The 26,881-nt window shown below is 44.6% G+C and overlaps 1 protein-coding gene across 1 annotated transcript in view; it reads left to right on the forward strand.

Moving 5' to 3' along the window:
- LY86 (lymphocyte antigen 86) overlaps nt 1-26,000 on the forward strand; it is a 57,912-nt gene extending 31,912 nt beyond the window's left edge. Inside the window, exons 4-5 of the mRNA XM_012440309.2 lie at nt 20,862-20,914; nt 25,562-26,000. Of these exons, the coding sequence (XP_012295732.2) occupies nt 20,862-20,914; nt 25,562-25,645 (137 nt within the window). The 3' untranslated portion in view covers nt 25,646-26,000. The remainder of the gene's footprint in view (nt 1-20,861; nt 20,915-25,561) is intronic.
- Nucleotides 26,001-26,881: the final 881 nt, after the last annotated feature.

The raw sequence follows: 26,881 nt of genomic DNA on the forward strand, positions 1-26,881 counted from the left end.
TTACCCCCAGTAATTCCAATGTGGCTGATACACAGAGAGCACGAATACAGACACACACAGAGCAAAATGGCTAACATGACTGAGCATCCATACCAGGCCCTGTTAAAGGAGCTTTAGATCCAGTCAGTCATTTACTTCCCACCCCAGCCTTACAAGTTAATAGGGTATTAATATTCCAACTTTATAAATGTGGAAACTGAAGCACAGAGTTTAGGAACTTGCACCAAGTCACAGAGCCTGAGGGATCCATAGCTTGAACCCAGGCAGGCTGACTCCAATCTTAGCTTTAATGAATGAATGAATAAAAGAACCAACAATACAATAAATAAAGATGTCTTGCCTTTGGACAGGGGTTTATTTAAAAATATCATTTAAGAAATCTTTCTGCCCAGTGATCTGACTTTGTTTCATATTGGGACCTTTTTTATTCTTAGCTCACCCACCTTAAAATGATAAGTCCACTTTCCTCTCTCAACTTACTGGAGAGATTTCTGATTAATCAAGTATGTTCATGCATTTCTCAGAATGCTGAACTCGTCATTAGTCCATCCCTATTTAACCTTTTCCACCTGCCCTCAGCTGGGCCGACCCTGAACTCCTCACCCACAGTCAGTCCTTTCTCCCTCCTCCCCTCCCTCCCTCCCCTTCCTCCCTCCCTCCCCTTCCTCCCTCCCTCCCCTTCCTCTCTCCCTCCCTTCTCTCCCTCCTTCCCTGTCTTCCCTTCCTCCTTCCCTCTTTCCCTCCCTCCTTCCCTCTTTCCCTCCCTCCTTCCCTCTTTCCCTCCCTCCCGTCTCTCTCTCCCTCCCTTCTCTCCCTCCTTCCCTGTCTTCCATTCCTCCTTCCCTCTTTCCCTCCCTCCTTCCCTCTTTCCCTCCCTCCCTTCTCTCCCTCCCTCCCATCTCCCCCTCCTTCCCTCCCTCCCTTCCTCTCTTCTTCAGCCACATCTTGCTCCACTCTCCAGCCATACACAGCTTAGGCAGTTGCCTTAAGGACTTGTTTGCCACTTTCTCTTCAGAGCCTGCATTTTAACATATGCAACATCGTTTGGATGGTACCCTTAGCATGTATGGCCCACTTGCCATTTGCTTTTTATCCAGATCTAGCTCAAGTATCTCTCTCTCTCTGTCTCTAGCTTCCTCCAGCCCCAGCAGATAAAGCGCTCCCTCTGGGTGCTCTGGGAGCATCGTGTTCCTACTTCTGCTGCAGCCCTTACCTCAGCTGGAATCGAATTTTATGGTTAGCGTGTGTGTCCCTCCCAATTAAACTTCAAACTCCTTGAAGGAGGGCATATTTCTTGCTCCTATCTGTCTCTGCAGACATGGCAAAGAGAGCTGGCACAAAGTAAAGATACAATAGATACTTGTTTTATTGCATTTGCATGTGAACATATGGTGGATTGAACACAGGTATAAGGTGAACAGAGTTCACCTTAAAAATGACACTTCAGGCTGCTTGCGTGTGGCATAAAGACACGACATGCATCAAACCTTAGCACAGAGTACATTTTCCTGGTCCTCCAAGTGTAAGAAAACCTTGCTATGTTTTCAATAGGATTGAGAAAACAGAAGAGAGATGGATCCCTAAATCAGTTTGAGGTGTTCAGTTCAGTTTAGCAGCTCAGAAGGCTGACGTTTTTCTTACCTGAATGCCGGGCAGCTCTGCAGCCATGTATTTGCTTTATTTCAGTGGGAGCGATTACTGCATAGGCAAGCTGAGAAGCTGGCATCAGGGAAATTGCCAGGAAACTTCATATAGTGTCAAACGATCAGAAAAGTGATACACAAATGCTGTGTGAACAAATAATTATATGAATTACATAAGCCAGAGAAACTAAAATCTTAAATTCAGAGGCTTCTTGGATTATTAAACTTTTTAACCCACCCACAAACCTCCTGCAGGAGTGATTCTATTCCAAAGAAGTGATTAATACTAAGACCAGAGCGGGGAGAATGGCACTTGGGAGAACTAAAGTGAATCCAAATCCAAGCTCAAGCTGCTGTCAGCATGTTACGCATAAGAAGGAGTCTCTCTGGGGCTTGCAGGTCCGTCTTAGCAGAGCAGTGAGGAAACTGAATGTCCACCGTGGGTGGCACATTACGGTGTCACTGGCAGTTGAGCTGTTTGGCGTCATTGCCATGGCCTTACTATGCATTCTTCTACAAACTGCATCTCGCCAGCTTTTCTCCAAGCCAGATAAAACTACAAAATGGGTCAGGCTTAGTGAGATGGAAATGTTGCCTCCTTTTCCCTCTGCGTTGTCCTCAGCTCACTTTAAGGCAAGCATCACATTGGATTCAAAGACCAACTGATGCTCCTTCAGTATCATTACTGAAGCTGTGATTGACGATTTGGGGGAAATAGCACATATGACCAATGATCGGACACGGACTAAGTAGGTCATTATTCAGCCAAACAAAGGTACAATATGCTATGATTTTCAAATGATGCTGTAGGTTGCTAAATTACATGAAAATATACTTGTAAGAATATTACATGACAAAGAAGCACGCTATAACAGCATAGTCACTATTGAATCCTGTTGTATAAAATGCGTGTAAGTGTATACACCAAACAAAACTTTGAAAGGCTGAGACTGCTTATCTCTGCAGATCTTTATTTTCGTCTTTTTTGAAAATCTCACTTGCTCTTACGATAAATTTGCAAGGTTACTCTTTTAAATGTTAGTTTATCACTGTAGGAAAGAATAGAGAGAATAAATTCTGTTCCCCTAGGAATAAATCTAAGAGTTTTCAAAGAGAATTACAGCCTGTGTACTATTCAATGATATTTGGAGTTGAATAGAAAGTTCTGAATCAAAGAGTTGCGTAGAATATCAAGGGATCGTCTAACAGACATCCTCTTGCCTGGACACCCACAGCCCCGTTTATTGAGGCTGTGGGCTCCCTGAGAAGGAGACACAATCAGCCAGTTTTACTTTCTGCTCTGTTAATGCTGCCTTAGTCCTTCTGTCTCCTCTGATAGCATCGAGTCATTTAGATTTATTTGCTTTAGTTGATCTCCATGCTTTCAAGCAGGTTCCATAAGCTAGACATCCAATTCTAAGACTAAATTGAGCTTCACTAAGTGCCCTTAATGACCACACCTAATTCCTAGCCTGAAGGAGGGAAGCTGCAGCCAACTCCCTCAATCCTCAAGAACAATAATGCCGATAGAACCCCTGTGTGGTTATGGAGCTTTGGTCTGGTCTGCAAACCCCAAGCGTGCCCTTACCCCAGTGGGCCTCCATCTTGGTTGCACATTAACTACTCCTGTGTTTTCCCAAGCAGTGACCACAAGCCACAGGTCACTGCTGAGCCCCTGAAATGTAGCCAGCCTGAACTGAGATGTGCTGTAAGGGTAAAGTACAGACTCAGTTTCAAAGCTTTAGTCCGAGAAAAAGAATGTAAACTGTCTCTATCGTTGTTCCACTGATTGTTGAAAGGTTAATATTTGGAGTCTACTGAGTCAAGTAGAATTTATCATTAATATGTCACTTTAATTATTTATCAATAAGATAATAATATTATATAAAATTAATTTCACCTTTTAAAATGTGGCTACTAGAAAACATAAGATTATATGTGTGACTCTCTTTATATTTTTATTGGACAGTGCTGCATTATCATCTCCCTTTATAATTTTGAGAGTCCCAACATCTAGGCCATACCCTAGACCAATGCAATCAGAATCTCTAGGAGTGAGAATCCAGCCAGGTGGTGACCAGAAGCACTCTGTGTTGAGAATATAGGAGGAAAAAAGTTGTTTTTCCTATATACAGCCTCATTTTAACAGATGAGGAAACTGAGTCTCAGAGAAGTTAAGTAACTTACCCAAGGTAACAAAGCCAGCAGGCGGTAGAACTGGGTTTCTGTCCAGCTCCAAACCCCTCTGCTGTGTATCTTCCTTAAACATAAAGAAAGTTTTGCTAGAGAAGAAGTAAATTTATTTCAGCCCTCCACTAAGATGGAAAAAGATTTAAAGGGCATAACAAAATTATAGGAATCCAAGGATCATCTTTGGACATAACCAGCCATTATTATAAGGCAGTGGTTCTCAAAGTGTGGCCCTCAGATCAGCAACATCAGCATCATCTAGAAAATTATTAGAAATGGCAAGTTTTTGGTCCCTACCCAGATTTACTGAATCAGAAACTCTGGGGTTAGGGCTTAGTGATCTGTATTTTAACAAGCCCTTTGGGCCGCATGTTGGCAAACTTTTTTCTGGAATGGGCATGACAGTAAACATTTTAGGCTTCGCAGGCCATATGGTCTCTGTGGCAACTGCTCAACTCTGCCCTTGCAGAGTGAAAGTCACCATAGATAATATGAGAATGAATGAACATGGCTGTGTGCCCAGATGACATGAAGTGAGGTGTGTCTATATCTGCTGCATGTATTTTATAATTGATTTTGCTTTGTTTAATTTATTAATGGACACTGAAATTTAAATTTCATTTAACGCTTACATATGGTGAAATAGTATTCTTCTTTTGACTGCTCAATCCTGCAGTAGGTGGTTCTATGGTGGGGTAACTGTTGTGAACCACTGTTAGAAGGTAAGTCAGAATCCAGAGCTCTTAGCCAGAGTTACTGAGCACAGGTACGCTGACGCAGTCACTGGGTGGACACTTGACCTGAACTGCAGCATAAATTCAGATCCAGGACACCGAGGAAAATGCCACACCTGTGCTCTGACTCTGCTTTATAAGACCAGTGCCAACAAATCAGATTTGGGACAAAGGGGACTTAACAGAAAGCCTGGTCAGAGCGGCAGCTGGTAGGAGGAAGAGCACCTTATGAAAAAGCCAGAGAGTGGACCTGGAGGTCTCCTTCCCTCCCCATAGCTGCCATGGACAGTCTGGAGGGCCATTTAATTTCTCTGTGTCTCAGTTACTGCATCTATCAAATGAGAGTGACCATGATTCATTATTGGGTAACTGTGGAGACTAAATAAGATATGTGACGTGTCTGATCCGTCAGGAATCACAGCACTGAGTCCCTCTGGGCTTCCTCCCCTACCTGAGGGACCTTGAGGCGGAGGGTAGGAGCAGTTTGTGAAAACTGCACGGCTGATTTCTAAATTCTGGTGAGTCTGTCATAGAAACAGGCCAGAAGTGAGGCTTCAGACCCAAACTGACTCACCCAAGAGCCAGAGAAACAGCCAGTCCATGACATTTCACAATGCCAACCTGCTCGGGATCCCAGAGTTTCCTGACCAGTAACTGAACAAGTCTTTGGTGGCTATGTTATTCTGTTCTGTTTTGTTTTCATCCTTTGATCTAAGGTCAACCTCTAAAATGTTTATTTTCTGCCACTGGCTTGACTTACACCCAGAATGCATAATCTTAGAAATGTCTGCTCCCTTCAAGGGAACCTGATATCTATCGAAGTATGGCCTGTCACCCTAGCCCACAATTGCCTGACATAGGGACTTTTCCCAAAGTCTGCGTTTGTCAGCACTCACCAACACCACACGTGAGAACTCACAGCCCTGTCTAGCTTGGAACAGAGTCAAGTTCACTTTAGTTTCTTTCAGTCTCTGATTTATCAAGCATTCGGTGCATCTTGATGTCCACTCTCAGTGAGGTTCATTTTGTTCAAGCAGTTTCCTAGAATATCCCACGTCAGGAAGATGAGAGTGAAATGTTAAATAGAGCCAAAATTTGGTTGTAAGATGTACTGTGGAGCCTGAAACTCAGGTGTCTCCCTGGGGAGCAGGAGGAAGACTTCATGCTTGCTCCGCAAGCTCCACCGCAATAAAAACTGGGGAGAAATTACCTAAAGGTGGCTCATGTTTGGGCTGTCAAGAATATATTGTGTAGGACCATGGAGACGTGAGATTCTCAACTGGAAGTGAACCTGGAGATTTGGGTAAAGACTCAGATTAAAGCCATAAAGTAAATAGAATGAACACATGATTTTCTTTCTTTTTCAAAATTGTTTTTTTTTAAATTTCAAATTTCTATTTTAAGTTCAGGGGTACATGTGCAGGATGTGCAAGTTTGTTACATAGTTAAACATGTGCCATAATGAATAACTGCACAGATCATCCCGTGATAATCTGTGATACCAACCCATGATATCACCTAGGTATTAAGCCCAACATCTATTAGCTATCTTTCCTAATGCTCTCCCTTCTCCCATTCCCCACCCTCCAACAGGCCCCAGTGTGTGTTGTTTGCCCCAGTGTGTCCAGGGAATGCATGATTTTCACACTTGATAATAAGAGACACGTCAACTGTCAAACCTGGTTCTGGCCAAACCTCTATGAGTTCTGACCAGGGTAGGTCAACCCAGGCAGTGTGGCCTTGGTTCCACAGCACCAAGTGAGTAATATGCTTTCAAAAATAATTTGTACATTGATTCACAGATTGACTTGCAGATATCAATTGTACACAACCTACTGCCAAAATCAACCGAAATTAAACTAAAGTTTTAGGGGAGTTAAATACATCAATTGTGTGTGTGTGCATGTGTGTATACACTGGGTATGTATGGTTATAAATTAGAGGATCTGTAGCTTAAGGAATCTTTGAGACCTTGAAAGCTGTGATTGACGTAGTCCAACACAATGAAAAGCTGAGAGGACTTGATGATACCATATTCATGTCAGGATCCCAGAGAGCTGCAGAAGACAATGGTGCCCACAAGAATTACTGATTCATGGCGAATCCATGCCTGCGTGAGCCACTTCTTAGTATGAGCAAAATCCATTATGAAACACATTCAACAGATAAACATGCCTCCCTGTGTGCAATATGCAAGCTAGAGAAAATCATTAGGTTTAAACTTGATTTTAAATGCATTAATTTTTAAAGCTTGCAATAAAAAGAAATATTATGATGACACCTTTTGCAATCTGAAGAATCCTCTCATCAAGAAAATAACTGGTCCCTGGTTTATTGTTTGTGTAAGTATGAACTTTCCTACTCTGTTTGACCAAAGTGAGAAATACATCATAATTAGATGAATTTCAATACACAATAGAGTAGATCCCCTGAGAACTGTGTTTAAAGTCTGACATAATATTGCCCGGAAGGCAGATACTTTTCTGACAGCAGCTAAGGGTTTCTATTATAATACTCAGTGATTTTACATATGCAAATAAGTCAAAAGTCTAACCGCAGTGGGTGCTCACGGTAACCCATCCCCCCTTTCTTTTCACTACTTTCCTTAATTAGATGTTTCTCTTCAGGTCCTAGTTCATGCTGAACAGTTGGAACTGCTGATCCTCCCAGCATCATTCATTGCAGAGCCTTCTCAATCTCACTGTCTGCACCAATTCAAAATTCTGTCTTCACAATAATATCTAGATCAGCAATCAGATTCCATCAGTTAGATTTCTATGGCCTCCTCTATTTCTGTTTCAATGTGCTTCTTTCCACAGATCTAGGAAATGAAGGGAATTTGGGAGGAGTGCTGGGAATGCAATCTGTTTACTGCCTAGATTTGGAAAAAATCCACAAGTGCTTTCTGCAAAATGCCTTACCCCCTGCACGGCTGGAGTAGAAGACAGGGCCGAACCTCCTTCCCAGCAGGTGCTACCTTGAAGAAATTAATCTATGCTGACGACCTGACAACCTCTCTAAAGTATGCCCCCAGCCATGGCCCCACTACCATGGGCTCAATGATTTAGTTGCTTCGTATTCACTACACATACATTAACAAATGCAAGCCCCAGGAATTCAGGCATTGATTTAGACTATAAGAGAAGGGGAATAAACAGCTTAACAGAAGCCTAAATTTTAAAATACAGTAGACCCCACTTATCTGATAGGGACATGTTCCAAAACCCACTCAGTGCATGCCTAAAGCCATGAATAGTACCAGATCTTATATTTACTATTTTCCCCATACATACATATGCCTGTGATAAAATTCAATTTATAAATTAGCCAAAGTTAGAAATTAACAATAACAACTAATAAAATAGAACAATTACAACAATTTACTATTCTCGCTCTCTCTCTCTTTCTCGCTCTCTCAAATACTGTAATATTTTCAGGCCACAACTGACCACAGGTAATTGAAACTGCAGATAAGGGGGACTACTGGCTACTGCATGTCTTTTCTTGGGTACCACCTATGTTATATTCGTTTGCTCCCCTTTGATTTCTGGACCATTTTAGACTTCCTGCTCCTTCACAAGCTGCAGGCTTTCAATGCCCGCACTTTATTCCCAACGTCCTCCAATCCTAGCTTTGGGTCCTGTCCTTCGACTGCTGCCAATAGCCCCAGTGACAAAGTGGCTGAGATAGGAACTCATGTGTCTTGGCTCCTCTTCTCGTGGATGGATCTATAGACCCGTGGAGGGAGTGCTGGCTTTCTGTGACCAGGAAAATTGCACTGTTTCTCCTGCCATTATTATCCCCACTGACATTTTGTAGCTGCAGGCAGCATGCTACCAAAACCAATAGTATTCTGGAAGCATTTCCTATCCCCTGACTCATCAGACTGCAGTGCTGCCTCTGGAGAGTAGGGACCTTAGCCCAGTCCAGTGGTTTTCAGCCTTGAGCAGGCATCAGCATCACCTGGAGCACAAGCTCAACCACAGTTGCTGGACCCACCCCCAGGGTTTCCAGTTCCATACATCAGGTGAGGAGTCTGAGAATTTGCATTTCTTACAAGTCCTCAGGTGAGGTTGATGATGCCAGTTCAGGAACCACATGGTTAAGCACAAGATTTTGAAGCCAGACCTGCATAGCTGAACCTTTACAGCCACTTACCATTTATGTGACCTCTGACAAGTTACTTAACCTCTCCGACCCTCAGTTTCCTCATCTGTACAATAAAGAAAACACAAGTGACCTCATGGGATAGTCATAAGGATAAAATGGGATAACACAGATAAAGCCCATAGACTGGTGTTCTGCACACAGCAAGCATCCAATAAGTGATCCATGGCAGCTACTTTGTGCAGCTGATGACAGACTTCTCAAGCAACGGCTCTGAGCCCCTTGAGTCATCGTGCATCTCAGAGTGGAAGTCTGCATCTTAACAAGGCACATGAAGAAGCAATGGAGTCATTGAGGCTTAGAGGTTTAAGACCTTTTCCCTTACAGGTGGCAGGAAGATGCCTTTGGTCCAAGCCTGCATATTTTCTGATGGTTGAACAAGGTGAAGTTTCCCTGGCCCTCTTGTCCCTGTGGGGAGAGAGCACCATTTATATCTCTCATAGAACTGGAAATTTCAAACACCATCGTCTTCCCTTCATCCCTTTCTTCCTTTCAGGAGATTATTCCTTGTCTCCAGACTTCAGTGGTAGATTTCCTGCTTGTGATTACCAGCAGCTGCTGCTGCAGCAAATTCATGGAGAATCACCAAAAACAGTGGTTTACTTATTGCATTAGCAGAACTCCTGCCCTTGAACTGCAAAAAAACAGAACTAAAAGCAGTAGCCACCCTACAGAGGGTACGAGCAATGACTAAGCAAAAGAGCACTTTTTCTTGCTAAACAAAATGAAAGGAAGCATATTGATTTTTTTGTTTCTTTTTTTCTTTTTTTCTTTTTTTTTGAGACAGAGTCTTGCTCTGTCACCAGGCACCAGTCTGGAGTGCAGTGGTGCAATCTCAGCTCACTGCAACCTCTGCCTCCCGGGTTCAAGCAATTCTCCTGCCTCAGCCTCCCAAGTGGCTGGGACTACAGGCACGCGCCACCATGCCCAGCTAATTTTTGTATTTTTTAGTAGAGACAGTGTTTCACCATGATGGCCAGGATGGTCTCAATCTCTTGACATTGTGATCCACCCGCCCTGGCCTCCCAAAGTGCTGGGATTACAGGCGTAAGCCACTGCCCCCAGCCGAATATTGGTTTTTAAGGAATTCTAGAGCCCTGGGTGCTTTCTCCCCATCCTCAAATTCAAGCACGTTTGTAAATGAGCCAACCATGCTGCAGCTGTACTTTGACATCAGTCAATTTTTTTATGTTCCTTGAGCCCAGTACACTAAGACTAAGGATGACCTAGGACCAGAAATAATTTTGATTTTTTAAGACAAGCTTCTTTACAAATCCTTGACTATTATGGAATTGCATAAATCCAACTCAGTAATTCATACACTTTGATGTAATAATCGTTTAGGAAGTTAATTAAGAAAGCCAACTCACTGCTCCCCCATACCTCCCAATCAGATCCCAGAGCTGCTGGTATTTGCATTTTAACAAACTAAACATCCCGAAAGCCCTGATGTGCATGAGCCCAGAGCTCCCCACCCCCCACCCGCCCCAGTCTGAGAAATGCAGCCCTCTGCGATGTCTGTTCAGCTTGCCAGTCGCATTACTCTTTCCCAGGGCTGTCCAGGTTTCTGAGGATAAAGTCAATTTCTTCTCTTTGCTTCCTTAATCATCTACTTCACCAAGAGTGGAGCTCCTGTCTGATTACTTTGGTTTTCCCAGTGAAGGTCACAGACAGGAAGGGGCCAGTGGATAGTAAGGGCCTGTGTTGTGTTGAGTAGCAAAAAGAGGTATACAATATTCATGGACAGTGGGGAAGAAATTTACTTGAGAAATATAGTAAGATTTCTAGACAGTGTTGAGTGCTTTTTTTTAGGTTTGTCCCCATAAATTTAAAGATATTCCAGCCATCCCAGATGTATATTTTCTTAGAGACATTCAGTAACTCCAATGCTAGTGAAGGTTGATGATTGGGTTGCAGTTTCACTGCACAAGAATGAAACGGAGAGAAAGTCAAGGCTGTTGGGTTAGAAGCAAGGAAAAGATTATAATAATAGACCATAGAACTAAGGAGGGTAAGGAAGAAAGTGAAGGCAGGAGGGAGTTGTTGATAGTAACAGTGAGGGAGTGAGTTGAATAGAATTTCTATTATTGCAGTCAGGGTGCTAGAATTGGTGAGCTGGCAGGATATGAGGAAGCCACATGGCAGAAGGCTTGACATTTAGATTTCAGAAGTGGTGCATTTTTGTAGGCTGTGAAATATCCAGGGTTGACATGAGAGATGGTGGTTGAGGTGTAAAGATGGAAATGATTCTTGGAGATAAGGGAGTGAAAGAACTGAGACATCATGGTACTTAGTGGACCATCCATGTCAGTATTGAGATCAGCAAGAAGGATGATGCCTTGCCCAGTCCCTCAGTGATTACTGCCTCCCCTGTGATTCCCCAGCACTGAAACCTGCATATTCTAAGCATCATGGTTAAGAGCACACATATAGGGGTCAGACTATCTGGGCTTGAATCTGAGCTTTTCTTCCTATTCATTGGGCAAGTAACTTAACCTGCCTGAGCAATACAGGTTGGCAGTGTAACTAGTATGTGCAGAGGGTTCAGAGGGACAGCCTCCTGGCATTCATTTGTCATGCTGGTGCTTTGCCCAGCCTGAGGACTCACCCCTTACATTGCAACTTATGCTAATGGTGCCCCTAACAGATATACACTGCAGTGGTTCAGCTATTGGAACATGATTTCTTTTTTGGAAGGTATCCTTTTTTCTTAGTAGATGCTCTCTGACCCAAGCCAAGACAATCAGAGCAGAGAGACAAAAATACACCTTCCCAATCTGTTCTGGCAAGAGAGAGGTTCATTGCAACTCACCAGTCTCTAGAGCTGTCCACTTTCTGTCTGGTATTCCAGCCTTCTTGCTGATTCTGTGACTCCTAAATGTCCTTTTAAGAAATTACCTTTGCTTCTGTTGGCTGGATTGGGTGTCTTCAGCTTGCAACTCAAGGATGTTGCTACTACGAGCATGAACAACCCAAGAGCACTCCTGCTGGCTGTCAGGATTTGGACACAGTCTGGCTCAGGAGCACAGTCCAAGAACAAGGACTGGTATGCCATCCCTGTCTGGTCTGGCTGGGTTCCCTTGGGCATGTTTTATACCTACTCTTTGATTCTACAAATTGCTGTGTGGTGGCACAGTACAAATGACTTGACCTTGGAAGCAGACAGACTTGGGTTCGAGACCCAGTTCTCCTCCTCACTAGCTAAGTGATGTTGAACAATTTGCCCATCCATCTTGCAACTCAGCTTTTGCACTTGCAAAACAGAAATACCAATGCCTCCCCATAGGGCATTAGGAGGACTGGAGAACTTGTATGTAAAGCTGCTAAGCAGAATGCAGTCCCCAGGAAGGGTAGAAATGGCAATTAGTTATTAACTGTATTATTGTTCACCCAGATGTGAAAAAGAGTAACAGAATGGACATTCACTTGGTGGATACTGAAATATGCAATGAGACTAGGTTTTGGAGCTTCTAAGTTCTGTCTGTGCCTTTTTTTTTTTAACTTTCATTTTAAAAAATGGATGAGTACGACTCTTTGAGGAGCAGCATTCCAATGACACCTAAAGCTTTGTTATGCTCATTTAACGCTCCCAGGTTTGCTCATTTGTATTCCTCACCGTTAAGGGGTCCTTCGCTGGGCTGAGAGGTTTTTTATTAAATTGGTCTCTTACAGTTTACAGCTTCAATTGGGGCTTTTTGGGGGGCTTGTGAAGTTCTTGAGATAACTGCAAGTAACTCATGAAACTGTCTTTTTTTTAACCTGATAAAATAACACCTAAAATTACATTTTCACTCCATCCTTTCTCAGATCCTCTCCAATTCTGAGATTCCTTTAATTAACATTCTCACACTCCAGGTCTATAAAAAGAGCCCCAGTATATTTACACCATTTCTTCCCTTCCTTTCATGTGCAATCTTTATCAGTTTTTAATGTGCAGTGGATTAAAGAAATTCACCAATTCACCTCCGCGGTTCTGAACACTTGAAGTCATTTCTGAGTATCAGCTTTTTTTTGGACCCAGATCTTTGGGTGATTGTCATTGAGTGTCTTTTTGAAGATAAAATTGGTTTTTAAATTGTGGAAATGAAAGGTCCCAAGGGTTTTGGGTGACATCAACTTGATATGAGGGCCTGTGTCTTTTACTGTTTTTTTTTTAAACAGGGGCTGGCTCTGTCACCCAGGTGGTGCAATCTTGGTTCATTGCAACCTCCGCCTTCCAGGTTCAAGCACTCTTCCCAACTCAGCCTCCTGAGTAACTGGGACTACAAGTGCATGCCACCATATCTGCCTCATTTTTTGTAGAGATGGGGTTTCGCCATGTTGCCCAGGCTGGCCTCCAACTCCCAAGCTCATGCAATTCACTCACCTCGGCTTCCCAAAGTGCTGGGATTACAGGCGTGAGCCTCCACTCCCGGCTCATCTTCTAACTGCAAGTTTGCACCCTTTGACCATCATCTCATCCTTTCCGGTACTCCTTAGGCCCTGCCAACCACCCATCTACTCTGTTACTATGAGTCTGACTTATTTTTGGATTCCACATCTAAGTGAGATCATGCCATGTTTGCCTGCCTTGTTTCATTTAGCATAATGTGCTTTAGGTTTATCCACGTTGCTGCAAATGGCAGGATTTCTTTCTTTTTAAAGGCTGAATCATATTCCACTGGGTGTATAGACCACATTTTCTTTACCCATTCATCTGTCACTGTTGTTTTCACATCTTGGCTACTGTGAATAATCCTGCGAGAAATTCCCACTGTCGGTGGGATTGTAAATTAGTACAGCCACTGTGGAAAACAGTGTGGAGATTCCTCAAAAAATTAAAAATGGAACTTCCATATGATCCAGCAATCCCACTTCTGGGTGTGTGTATATATATATATATCCAAAGGAGATGAAATCAGTATCTGGAAAGGATATCGGCACGCAGGGAGGTGTCGACCTGGGAGGATGTAGCCCTCATCTGCCCTCCAGGTGAGACCAAGAGCAACGTGGGAGGGAGCTCAGAGTCTGTGATGGCATCTGGTGCATGGAGGACCAAGGTCAGGGGCTAGAGGATGGAGAGGAAGGTGGGAGTATGTTCCAGACCCACCAAGAGCATTGTGTCAGGAGGAGGAGGGAGGGAGTGCAGGGCTTTATTCTAGTAAGCTCTCTTTACAGTCTTTATTCCTCTCCCTGTCTCTGGGTATTTCCCAAGAGACCCAAATCTGGAAGATGGGGAAGGCCCAGGCACTGCTCCTCATCCCATCCCCTCTGCTCTGTAGCTTTGCTTTCTTTAGCTTTGCTTCCTGTTCCCTTAAGACTTGGAGCTGGTAGGTGAGGGCTCTCATTTTAGGTAATAACAAACTTGCCTGGGGTAAAGACTGATAAGAGTGTCCACGGCCTTCAGGGCAAATGTCACCGTAGCTAGATCCCAATGGGCCCTAAAGGCTGGAGGTTTCTTCAAGGTTTCCATGGATGCCAGGCAGTATGGGTAGGTAAGCTCCAGGCTAAGCTAGGCCTAATTGTAATTTTTTAGTATTATTTTTCAGTGTCTCTTAATTTGGCAGCTCTTCTAGTTCCTGGGCCATTCAACTGTTATCCTCCGAACCTCTGAGTTCTTTGTGTCTCTCCTGAAGGGGTCCTCCCGGGACTCAGTGTTGCAGGCTCGGCTGCTCCATTTCAGAGGGAGTTCTGCAGGTCCTCACCATACAGTTGCACAGAGTGTGCCTGGCTCAGGGTTGAGTGGGAGCAGAAATCCAGCTTGTGTCCCATTGAGTCAGGGCCAGCATCCCAGGACTGGGCTGGGTTCCGCCAGCAAATGCTTTGAGTGGTCTGTACCACATCCTCTCAGTCCCTGGTGAAAGCTGGCTGCTGGAGTGGGCATCAGCAGGGCCTCTGAAGTTACTCATGTCAGGGGGCTGCCCCTCTGCACACTTTCCTGCTTCAGAGCAGGGCAACTGAGAAATGCAGGGATGTGAACTCCTGAAGCCTCCTGACCTTGAGAAGGACAATTCTGAGGCACCCGCTGCAGTTCCCCAGGGGTCGCTGAGGGATGTGGCTCTAGCTCCCTGTGCTGATAATCAGTTCCCTGGTGCATCTCTTACAGCCTCTAGAAAGCAAGCTTTCCCCATCACCCTTGCTTCCTGGCATCATGGCCTAGTGTCCTACCTACCAAGTCCGTGATCCTGGCTTTACTTGGGGGTACCCCAAACTAGGAACGTTTCCTCACTTTCTGGTGCCCCTTTTTCTAATATATTATACCAAGGCCATAGATGAGCTAGTGGTGGCCTAGCCACCTTGCTGTGGATACATTTGCACCTGTTCCGTGTGATGAAATGGTACCCAAACGCCCTGGAGCCTGTATCTTGACTTTTATTCCAAAGACCAGGAAGGAGAATTTTCATGCCCTGGATTATCTCTTTGGATTCTCTGAATCTCACACTCTGGGAGAAGACAGGAGCTGAGTGACAAGGACAGGGGGTGAAGACCATAGCTGTGCTCCGAGGGGAGGGGCAGGGCATGCGAGAAAGCCTGTGAGTTTTAGAAAAGAGGGACTGGAGGAAGGGGGAGCGGGGCACAGTCAACCTCTGTCTTTGTTTTCTTCATTCAGTTGGATGGAGAGTTACTGTCCCTGAATAGTGCACAAGTGTGAAATAACCTACAATAAATCAAGTTAATTCACATAAAGCAGATTTGAAAACTTTGGGACTCTTTGGCAAGTCAAATGGCCCTTTTATTGGAGGATTATTTTGGTTGCTCCATAGTTAGAACTTGCTCAACTTTATTTCTAAATGTTTCTTGGGGATGCTCAGCATTCGGTCTCACCCCGTTGGCTGTGCAAAGGGTCAGCGTGGTCCGGGAATAGTTCCGGTGGTATTTTTGGAGTCACAACTGTATTTTAGAACTCATAACTGTATAATTTGAGTTTGGATGGCTTTTTCTATACATGAGTTAGCTTAGTTTTGCTTCCAGCTAACTCTACTTTGATATCTTTCCCTGTCCCTTCAATGAGGCTTGTGAGATTTTATTTTATGGCCTTTCACGACCTAAAGAAATTTAATGTTATTTGCAACTTGAAAACATTCACTGTGTACTTGTAATGAATCGTTTATGAAACTAGAATTTTTCCTGGGTTTCTTCACTCCTGATCCTTTCCTTAGGCCGCTACAGTGATTCAAAGATGTGCTCGTTATCTCTGCCCTCCTTTTCTCTTTTTTTTTAGAGAAGGCTCACTCTGTTGCCCAGGCTGGAGTGTGATGGCATGATCATAGCTCACCGCAGCCTTAAACTCCTGGGCTCAAGTCATCCTCCTGCCTCAGCCTTCCAAGTACTGGGGATTACAGATGTACACTGCCATGCCCAGCTAATTTTTAAACTTTTTGTAGAGACAGGGGTCTTCCTATGTCACTCAGGCTGGTCTCAAACTCCCAGCTTCAAGGAATCCTCCTTGCCTCATCCTCTGTAGCAGCTGGGATTACAGGCATAGCCACTGCACCCGGCTATCCCTGCTCACTCCTACCTTTTTTTTTTCTTCAGAGACAGGATTTCTCTTTGTTGTTCAGGCTGGTCTGGAATTCCTGAGCTCAAGCAATCTGTCCCCCTCAGCAACCCAAAGTGCTGGGATTACAGGTGTGAGCCACCACACCTGGCCTCTCCCTACCCTTTTAATTTCTGATAGAAGCTGGTTTTCTCTTCATGACAAACACGATGAAGGACTCCTTGCCATCTTACCATCTTTCTCTGCAAGCACATGGGCTGTCATTGACTTCTAGCCAAATCATTTTTTGTCTCGTTAGAGGGCATGCAGGTGGTGGTTTTGTGGGGGAAAGGTGACAATAAGGGCCCAATAAGGCAAGCACTTGGGAGCAATGATACAATCTCCTAACAGAAAGACTTTTCTCTTGCCTCACATGTGTGAGCAAGTGCATTATCTGTAAAGTTCTCAGAGTTGTTGGACTTCTATGAAAGCATTTTAATTAAAAACCTGTGGAGTTCGAGTTTTCCCCATATTATACACAGTTTTGGGACTTTTCACATGAGGTCAGACAAGGCATGCTGGTTTTCCAGTTGGGGGTTGTGCAACCTAGTAATGGCCCCCCAAAAGTCCAAGTCACAATCCCCAGGAACTGTGACTATGTTACCTTATATGGCAACGTATGAGGTAACTCTGCAGATGCGAGTAAATTAAGAACTTTGAGATGGGGAGATTATCCTGTGTAGCCCAGGGGGGCCCAGTGTAATCACAGAGGTTCTTATAAGAGGGAGGTAGGAGGTCAGAAAAACGAGAAGGGCAGGTAGAGATGGAAGCAGACAGTGGAGTGATGCCACTATGGGTCGACGAATGCCGCAGCCTCTAGAAACTGAAAAAGGCAAAGAAGCAGGCTCTCCCTGGGCCTCCAGAAGGAACACAACTCTATGATATTTTGATGCTCATTTTCTGATATCCAGACTGTTAAGAGAATAAACTGATGGTGTTGTCAATTGCTATGTTTGTGGTAATTTGTTATAGCAGCTATAGAAAGCTAATACAGTGGTCTTGGATTAAGAAAGGAGGGCCCAGGTGGTGAGCCTGAGAAGGGCCAAGGATGGTGACTTTTTGTATTTGTGCTCTCCACAAAGGGCCTTTCAGAAACACGACACAGATGTAACCTAGAATTTAAGCAGAAGAGAAAGCACTTGGGTTTAGGGCTGAGCCAGAGAGTAGAATTTCTAACATAAACTCACAAATGAGCTCAGGATGGACTGTTCAAAATACTTTAGAGCAGTATAGATGCTACTAGGTCAGATCTGTGCAACAGAACATTCCACAAAGATGGGAATGATCTGCATCTATACCATCAAATACGGTAGCCACCAGGCATGTGTGGCTATTTGGAGCTTGAAGTATGGCTGGTAGGACTGGTGCACTGAATTTTTAATTTAACTTAAGTGTAAATTCTTTAAATAGCCACATGTGACTTGTGACTGTCACATTGGACAGTGCAATTCTAGATCAGCACTGACTAAGAGAAATGTAATGTGAAACACATATACAACATTAAATTTTCTGATAGCTACATAAAACAAAAAGGAAAAGGAAATAAGTGAAATTAGTTTAGTAATATATTTTGTTTAACCCAGTTATTAAAAATATTACCATTTCAGCATGAACCAATTTAAAAAGTCTTCATGAGATATTTACTTTTTTTTCATACTTTGCACCAAGGCTTCAAAATCCGGTGTGTATTCAGTACATTTTACTTTGGACTGGCCATGCTCCTAGTAATTAATGGTTGCAGGGGCCAGTAGCTACTGTCTGGATGGTGCCAACTATTTAGTCATTGACGAGGAAGCCAGGCCTAGCAGGGGAAATGACTTGCTTTCAGCGGCATTCCTTCTGCAAGGCCTGTTTGTCTGCTGTCCAGGCTCCAGCTCTGAGAGATACATTACTTCCAGCAGCAAAGCCAAAAGAATCTAAGTTTTTTTTGTTCCACTTACCAACCAATTCCTAAATTTTGTGGACAAACACTTAATGCAACACTCAAAATACAACTTATAAATTGGTGGGCTGATTAGATTCCTAGAAATCCAATTGGCCCCACTATTGGTCTGCTGGCCCCTCTACAAACTTACCTACACCTGAACTCATTCTGCTCTGCTTTCTCTCCTACAATCGTGGGAGTAATTCTCATGCTTCTCTCAAAGGCAGGAGGGGGTGTTAATGGCCTGCCTTTCCACTTTCTTCAACCCTTCATGTCTTCAGTTATTCCCTCTTCTGCATCTTCAATCTCTCTTTCTACCAGATTATTCCCTTGGAACAACAATGGTACAGTATCTCCCACCCTGAACAAAGAAACAAACGACTCTTAATGCCACACTCTCCTTCAGTTATCTTTTTTTTTTTCTTTTGCTTCCTCTTATAGCAAAACTCTTACTTTCTCACCTCCTTATCTCTCTTCAGTCCGCCCCTTCCGGGCATCAGTATTCACCTCTTCAGTATTCTTATCAAGGTCACCAAGTGAACTCCATGTTGCCAAATCCACTGCACAGTTCTGTTCTCATCTTAGACTCTCAGCAGCAGCATTTAGCATGGTTGGCGATATCCTCCTGTTTTTAAAACATTGATCTCCTGGCTTCCTCCATCTCTCACTCTCTGGCTACCCTCCACTCCACTGACCATTTCTTCTTAGTTTCCTTGGCTGGCTTCTCCTCAACCCAACCTCTGAATGTTGGAGGCCCTCAGGAGGTCCTGTCCTCTCCTCTTTTGAAGAATTCTATCTCCTTGGGATGAGGAGGGCATCTCATCCTGTCCCATGGCTTAATCTCCACATGTTAATGACTCCGATATTCATAGCTCCATTCCTACCTTTTCCCTAAAATTCCCGACTTGTATAGCCAACTGCTCCCAAAGATTCTTATTAACCATTCCCCAGAAGTAGAACTCTTTAATCATCTCACACACACACACACACACACACACACACACACACACACACACTCTCTCTCTCTCTCTCTCTCTCTCTCTCTTCCTCACCATATTCCCCTAATCTCAATAAATGGCACCCCCATCTACCCAGATGCTCAAACCAAAACCCTTCCTGGCCCCACTCTCTATATTCACTCATTAGTGGGTGCTGTCTCCCAGCACAGCCGTGATCTCATTCATGTTCTCCACCTCCACCACCACCACCCTTCACCAATTCATCATTTACCTCGGCCACAGAAGAGCCTTCATACTTGGCCTCTTCTCTGCATTCTCTACACAGCAGAATGTCTCTCCAAAACATAAGTTAGCTATTTTCATATGACTTTTAACAACTTCTCCATTGCCTGTGGAATGAAATCTGAACTCTCTACCATTTCCTGCAGGTCCTGAAATATCTATCACCCCTCCAATCTTTCCAAGCCCTTCTCAACACAGTACCTCTTGTTCACTGTGCTTCAGCACTCAACACAGTACTTCTTGTTCACTGTGCTTCAGCACTCAACACAGTACCTCTTGTTCACTGTGCTTCAGCAGACCCACCTCCCTCTGTTCTTCCAGTTTCCTAAACTCTTTTCCACATCAAGTCCTCTGTCCTTATTTTGTTATTCTGAGATGACCTTCCCTCAGCTCTTTGAATGCTTGGCTCATTCTGCTCCTTCAGGACTGGGCTCAAATACTATCTCCTTAGAGACACCTCCATGACCTGCCACCCTGTGGAACACGGCACCTCCCAGTTCCTGGCATTAGCAAATATTCATAGAGTGCTTCTCAGGCATTGTTATTAGTGCTTTTTATTGATTACCTCTTTAAATTCCCCACCATCCTAGGAGGTAGGTACTGTTATTGTCATTATCTTACCCATCTTCAAAAAAAAAAAAGGAAACTGAGCCCAGAGATAATGACTGTCCAGGGTCAACTAATCTCGGGACTGAACCCTGCGTAACCTGGCTCCAGGCTGGCCCCTTCCCCACCACACCTTCCTGCCTCTCTCATATTACTTGTATCTCCTTCTAGCACTTGTTACAAGCTGGATATTGTCCTGTTTAGTTATTTCTGTATCATCATTCTCCTCGTTAGAATATGCATTAATCTATTTTCATACTGCTATGAAGAAATACCCAAGTCTGGGTAATTTATAAAGAAAAAGAGGTTTCTTTACCTACATGGCTGAAGGCCTCACAATTATGGTGGAAGGCAAAGGAGAAGCAAAGGCATATCTTACACAGCAGCAGGCAAAGGAGTGTGTGCAAGGAAACTGCCCTTTATAAAACCATCAGATCTCATGAGACTTATTCACTATCACAAGAACAGCACAGGAAAAATCCACCCCCATGATTCAATTACCTCCCACTGGGTCCCTCCCATGACACGTGGGAATTATGAGAACTACAATTCAAGATGAGATTTGGGTGGGGACATAGCCAACCCGTAACAGAATATAAGCGACATGTGGACAGAGATTTCCCAGGATCCCCAGGGCCTGCCACGTGGTAGGTGCCCAACCAATATTTGTGGCATGAATGAATGGTAGGTGTAGGCCAGGAAATGAAAACATTTCTAGCAATAGCTGCTCTTATTTTGGTGCCAACAACTGTCACACATCTATGTGACCACAGACCCTATGAATTAATAATTCTTTTAAATGATTGAATAACATTATCCATGCTTTATGTATTTTTTCAGAGCAGATTTACTATGCTGGCCCTGTCAATAATCCTGGAATTGAAATTCCTCAGGTAAGATATTACTTAATTCTTGTATAAAATACTTTGTTTCTTGAAGAAGGAGAGAAGGAGGAGGGGAAGGAAGAGAAATTGAGAAAGGAAGAGAAGAAAAGAATTAAACAGTTTAAAACTTATAGGTCATCCCTGCAAAAACTCTATCTTAATAAAACTTCTACTTCACAGTAGGCACTCGAAATTTCTCGACACATTGGCTTTGTCATTTTGGCATTTAACATTGTACATGTCAGTGAACCTCAGGGAATCCTCCAAGTACAAACCTCCCACTGAGAGGGATGCCGGCGTTTTGTCCAGCAGGATTGCAGCATCTGTGGGGTTCCATATGGCAGTGATGCTGCGCTGTGTGGGCGGCACCGGGCAGGCACTGGGACTGTGCTCAGGAGGCTGGCGCTTCCGAGAAAGGAAGATGCACAGTCATGAAGGCGTGAAGGTCCCCCAGTTACTGTCCTCGCAGTAACTGTTACTCATGAGCTGCCACTAAGTCAATAAATCCCACATCTTTAGCATTTGCTGGCAAAGCTCACAGCTAAGAGTAGAATTTTCCACTAATTCCTTTCTTTTCAAGATAATGTGACGTTATTAAATGGCTCAATTTACATCACTCTGCCATAAGCAATGTATGTCCAATATGCTACCCCTCAGAGAATTTTATGGAAGAACGTGAAAAGGACCACAAAAATGTGATCTTTTAAAAATCATGCTGATGTATTCAGTACATGTGAGATTTGGTTACGTCTATAAAATACGTAGTGATCAAGTCAGGGTATTGAGGACGTCCCTCACTGAATACATTTTGTTAACTCTAGTCACCCTAGTCTGCTATCAGACACTCAATTTATGCCTTCTATTAACTGTGTGTGTACCCTTCAACCCACTTCCCTTCATCCTCTCCCTCCCCTCCCTCTCCACTCTGGTATCTATCTTTCCACTCTCTGTCTCCATGTGATCATATGTTTTAGCTCCCACAGATAATTGAGAATAAGCAATATCTGTATTTGTGCCTGGTTTATTTCACTTAAGATAATGACCCCCAGTTCCATCCATGTTGCCATAAATGACAAGGTTTTATTCTTTTTTATGGCCATATAGTATTCCATTGTGTGCATATACCACATCTTCCTTATCCATTCATCTGTAGATGGACGCTTACGTTGATTCCGTATCTTTGCGGTTGTGAATAGGGCTGCAATAAGCATGGGGCTGCAGGTACAAAAATGAAACCATTTTCAGCAGTTTTGTTTACAGCCTCACGCTTTCAGTTCTCCAAAACCTGTATATGGCTGAAGAAAACGGTCTTTTTCTCCATAAAGAATCTCTGACTTAGTTTCACTGCTGGGTTTTGTTTCCTTTCTGTCCTAGCCTCCAGGTTCCTATGTCAGGGTGCCATCTTGCTACCATGTCGGATTTCCACTAGCATTGCTCTTGCAGCTGGGAAGTCTCCAGCCTCCTCCCTCTGGAAATCTCTAGAGTGTTCCCCTCAGGACTTTCAGTAAAATATGAAAGCTTTGCAAGAAGAAAAACTACCCCTCTTTACTTCTAGTATGAGGGGGCTAAACTCTCCCAAAGAGCTCCTTTTTTCTTTAACTCTTTGCTATTTGAATTCTTTTTCTTTCCTCATTTTCCTTCTGACCCTCCTCCCCACTAGAGACTGTCTTAATTAAATTTACTAACAATTGACTTTCATTTTTGCATTGCTGGCTTAATTTTAAACCAGTTACTCAGCAACTGTTATAAAATAGAGGGGAAAAGAACTTCTTAAAGTCAGAAAACCCCTTTGAAAGTAAGTTGAGAGTCCAGGCCCAGTGGCTCACGCCTGTAATCTCAGCACTTTCAGAGGCCAAGGCAGGTGGATCACTTGAGGTTGGGAGGTCAAGACCAGCCTGGCCAACATGGTGAAACCCCGTCTCTACTAAAAATACAAAAATTAACCAGGGGTGGTGGCCCACACCTGTAATCCCGGCTACTCAGGAGGTTGAGGCAGGAGAATTCCTTGAATCCAGGAGGCAGATGTTGCAGTGAGCCGAGATGGTACCACTGCACTCCAGCCTGGGTGACAGAGCAAGACTCCATCTCAGGAAGAAGGAGAGAAGAAAGGGAGGAAGGAAGGCAGGGAGGGAGGGAGGGAGGAAGGAAGGAAGGAAGGAAGGAAGGAAGGAAGGAGAGAAAGAGAAAGAAAGAGAGAAAGAAAGTTAACCAGATATGTAAAAAGCTTTATTTGAATCACCTGTGGCACGTGAAGAAAGTGCAGAACTTACGTTCTTCAACCGATAACGATACTGAAGCAGATATTTCCCAGTGTAAGGTCATCGCATGTGCGGCAAAGGCAGCTGGAGACCTTAATCCCGATATGGGCTCCTACACTGGCTGCAGATCAGCCATGGTCGGCCCACAATGCACAGAGGCTTCGCTTTCTTAATATGGGACAGACACAGTCCAAAGCCTTTTGGTTGTAAAATACCTGCCCCATATCCCCTTCTCTAACCAAATCCTGCAGAGATGGACTCTGGGCTAATGGCAATTCCCACGTGGCCAAAAACACTCCCACTCAGCGCTCAATTTCCAGTGCCTTGGTATTATTTTCTTCCGAAGTCATCCAACCCTTTGGCCTGGATTGAAGCCCTGCCTGGTGTCCTCTGTCTATGCCTGCTATTTTCTGAATGAGAATTTAGGGGATCCTTTGAGCTCCCAAAGCATGTGGACAACTCGTAGGCACAGCCTGACCCATGTATTGCCAAAGGTGCACCTACAAATTCCTAACTTGCAAGCTCCGTGCCCTCCTCTACAGCAGAAATGCCGCTGCACTCAGTTCTTCCCTGTCCTGGCCCCCTGGCCTCCCAGCGCACACCTCCACCTGGCTCTAGCCTGACACAGTTGCCTAAATACTCTTATCTCTTATATCAGAGTCTGTGTTATCCATAATTCATAATCTTGAACCCCTTCCTTCAAGTACAACAGCTTCTCTTGACTCATAACGTAGTAATGAAAAATTCATGTGGTATTCAATAAATTTGTAGGTGTGTGTTTAAATGCACATAAAGACTTCAAAGAAAAGTACATGAGGAGGAGGAGGAGGAGGATGAAACCCAATGAGATATGAACTTGAGCTGGTCTTTACTCATAATTAATTCTCTAACATTTAGACTACTTTGGTTACATTCCTAACACTGTTTCTAAAATCACAGCTGCTCAATATTTGAAGAGTATGACTCATGGGAGCCTCTAGAATCATGGGATCACACCCAAGGTGCCACCCAGAGCACAGCCTGGCTCTCTTGAATAGAGTTTCAGTGCTGGGGACTCCACTCTCTTTGGAAGCTTTGTTAATTGCTAGAAAGTTGCTCTCTTAACAAAAGCCACCTCTCGTGCTGCTTCTATCAGTGGGCTCACCCACGCCTTCCCTCTTGCTTTGTACAGATTAAACTCTTTCCTCCTTTGGGTGACAGGCAGTTCAAAGATGTGCCAGCAGTCTCCTGGCGTCCTCTGCCATAGTTCCTCTGCCCTGCTTGCAACTCTCCCGCCACCCCAGAACCTTTTCCTCTCTAGATTGATGTCTACAAACCCACGAGCGTTCTGTGGCTGCTGGGGTGTGGGGCAAGAGCGCTGGCAGCAAACAAAACAGGCATGGCTCTTCTACAGTCCTCATGGGACCTGGCTGTCAGACAGCTTCCACCAAGCTGACTGCAAAGGAAGGGAGACTTCCACACGGTGTTGCTGCCAGAAGGAACCCCAAAAGCAGCCATCCTTTCTGTGACGGGCCATTTTGGTTCTGTGCTGCTGAACTGCGCTCCCCACGGTCTTCTCTGTCTCAGCATACAAACCTTTCTCCTTCCAGTCGCTCAGGCTGGGAGCCTTGGAGTCACCTTTGACCTATCTCTTTCTCTCCCACCCACTTGCGTTTCCTCAGCAGATCCCATCAGCTGTTCTTTCAAAATCTCTCTGGCACCCAAACCCTTCCCACACCTCCACCTCTCCTCCAAGTCATCTTCACCTCTCACCTGGATTCCTGCAGTCGCCTCCTACCTGGGCTTTTCAGCAAGACAGCCAGAGGGATCCTACTGACACAGGCGCCAGCTCAGGCCACCCTCTCCTGACCCCGGTCCCTTTCTGGGTGGAAGCTGATGTCCCCACCATGGCCTTTGAGGCCCTGAAAGTCTGACCTGCTATGTCTCCCTGACCTCAACCCCCTCCATCCGCCTCTCCCGGCAGCCCCGCTGGCCTCCTTCTGCCCCTCTAAGGTGGGGGCCCCAGCCCATAGCAGGACTGCACCTTCTCGCATCTGCTTCAGGTCTTTGCCTAAAGATCGTCTTCTCAGCAGGGCCTCCCTTTCACCACTCTGCTCAAAATTGCAGACCAGCATTCGCCTTGACCCACCTAGTGCTCCTGTCCACTCCCTTCCTGCATGAGTTCTGTCCATGACATGAGCATCTGACACACTACACACAGTCACATATCATAAGGATGGTCTGTCTCTCCCAGAGATGCTGTAAGCTCCACGGGGCAGGGGTTGGCTTGTCTTGTTCTCACTTTATCTGCAGTGTCCAGAACAGCACCCAGCACATAGAAGTTTCTCTGTAAATATTTGTTAAATGGTTCATTACACTGTGGGTCACACGTCTAATACCTGACCTGTCCCCCTTGCAGGGAGAATACCAGATTTTGCTGGAACTGTATACTGAAAAACGGTCCACCGTGGCCTGTGCCAATGCTACCATCATTTGCTCCTGACCACGGCCTGTAGCAAAAATCACAACCAGCTCCATCTTATGGGACCCCCAAGCCTCTCCGACTGAACGTACTGCATAAGGAGAAGCAGCTGATGACGGAGAGAGGCTCTACAAAGAAGCCCCCTAAAAGAGTGAAGTTGCTAATTTTAGTCCCAGGACCAGACATCCCCAGACTCCACAGATGTAATGAAGCCCTTAAATGAATCTCTTTCTAAGGAGCCTCTTGACAGTCCGTAAGCAGTTTCAAGCGTCCATCCTTTTTCTCTAACTTGTCACCTCACACCAGACTCACCTGCTTTTCAGCTCCTTAGGAGTGCTTCCTCCCAGTTACCAAGAATAAAGAAAGCTGGCCACCATTGTTCATTGTGGTCTGTTCAAAGAATCTTAGTACAATGCTGTAGTTAAAAAGTCATTTCCTGCCGGGTGAGGTGGCTCACACCTGCAATCCCAGAACTTTGGGAGGCTGAGGCAGGCGGATCATGAGGTCAAGAGATCAAGACCTTCCTGGCCAACATGGTGAAGCCCCGTCTCTACTAAAAACTACAAAAATTAGCTGGGCGTGGTGGCGTGTGCCTGCAGTCCCAGCTACTCAGGAGGCTGAGGCAAGAGAATTTCTTGAACCCGGGAGGCAGAGTTTGCAGTGAGCTGAGATAGCAGCACTGCACTCCAGCTTGGTGACAGAGAGAGACTCCGTCCCAAAAAAAGAAAAAAAAGAAGAAAAAAGAAAGTCGTTTCCTCCAGATACAGTGCTGGGTGCTGGTGCAGCATAAGCAGTTCCAAGAAATTCAGGAGGATGACAGCCTGCCTAAAATTAGAGCACTGGGAAAACGTGCCATTGCTTCCCCTGGGCAGGCCCCCACCCTTGAACCAGGAGGGCCGAGAAGCTGATGCAACCTCACGAATAGGGACATCCAAATCTCACTTATCCAAACACTCATTTCACTTTCATCCCCCAAAGCATGATTATACCTGACCTCAGCACACAATGGCTCTCATTACTGCATTCACTAATTAATGCAAGGAATAACTACTGAACCCTTTTTTTTTTTTTGAGATGGAGTTTTGCTCTTGTTGCTCAGACTGGAGTGCAGTGGCGTGATCTTGGCTCATCACAACCTCCACCTCCTGGGTTCAAGCAATCCTCCTGCCTCAGCCTCCCCAGTTGCTAGGATTACAGGCATGTGCCACCACACCCAGCTAATTTTGTATTTTTAGTAGAGATGAGGTTTCTCCACGT

Source organism: Aotus nancymaae, unplaced genomic scaffold, assembly GCF_030222135.1.
Source record: "Aotus nancymaae isolate 86718 unplaced genomic scaffold, 86718_ANA_hifiasm-v0.15.2.pri h1tg000051l, whole genome shotgun sequence".
In the NCBI taxonomy this organism is placed as follows: domain Eukaryota; kingdom Metazoa; phylum Chordata; class Mammalia; order Primates; family Aotidae; genus Aotus; species Aotus nancymaae.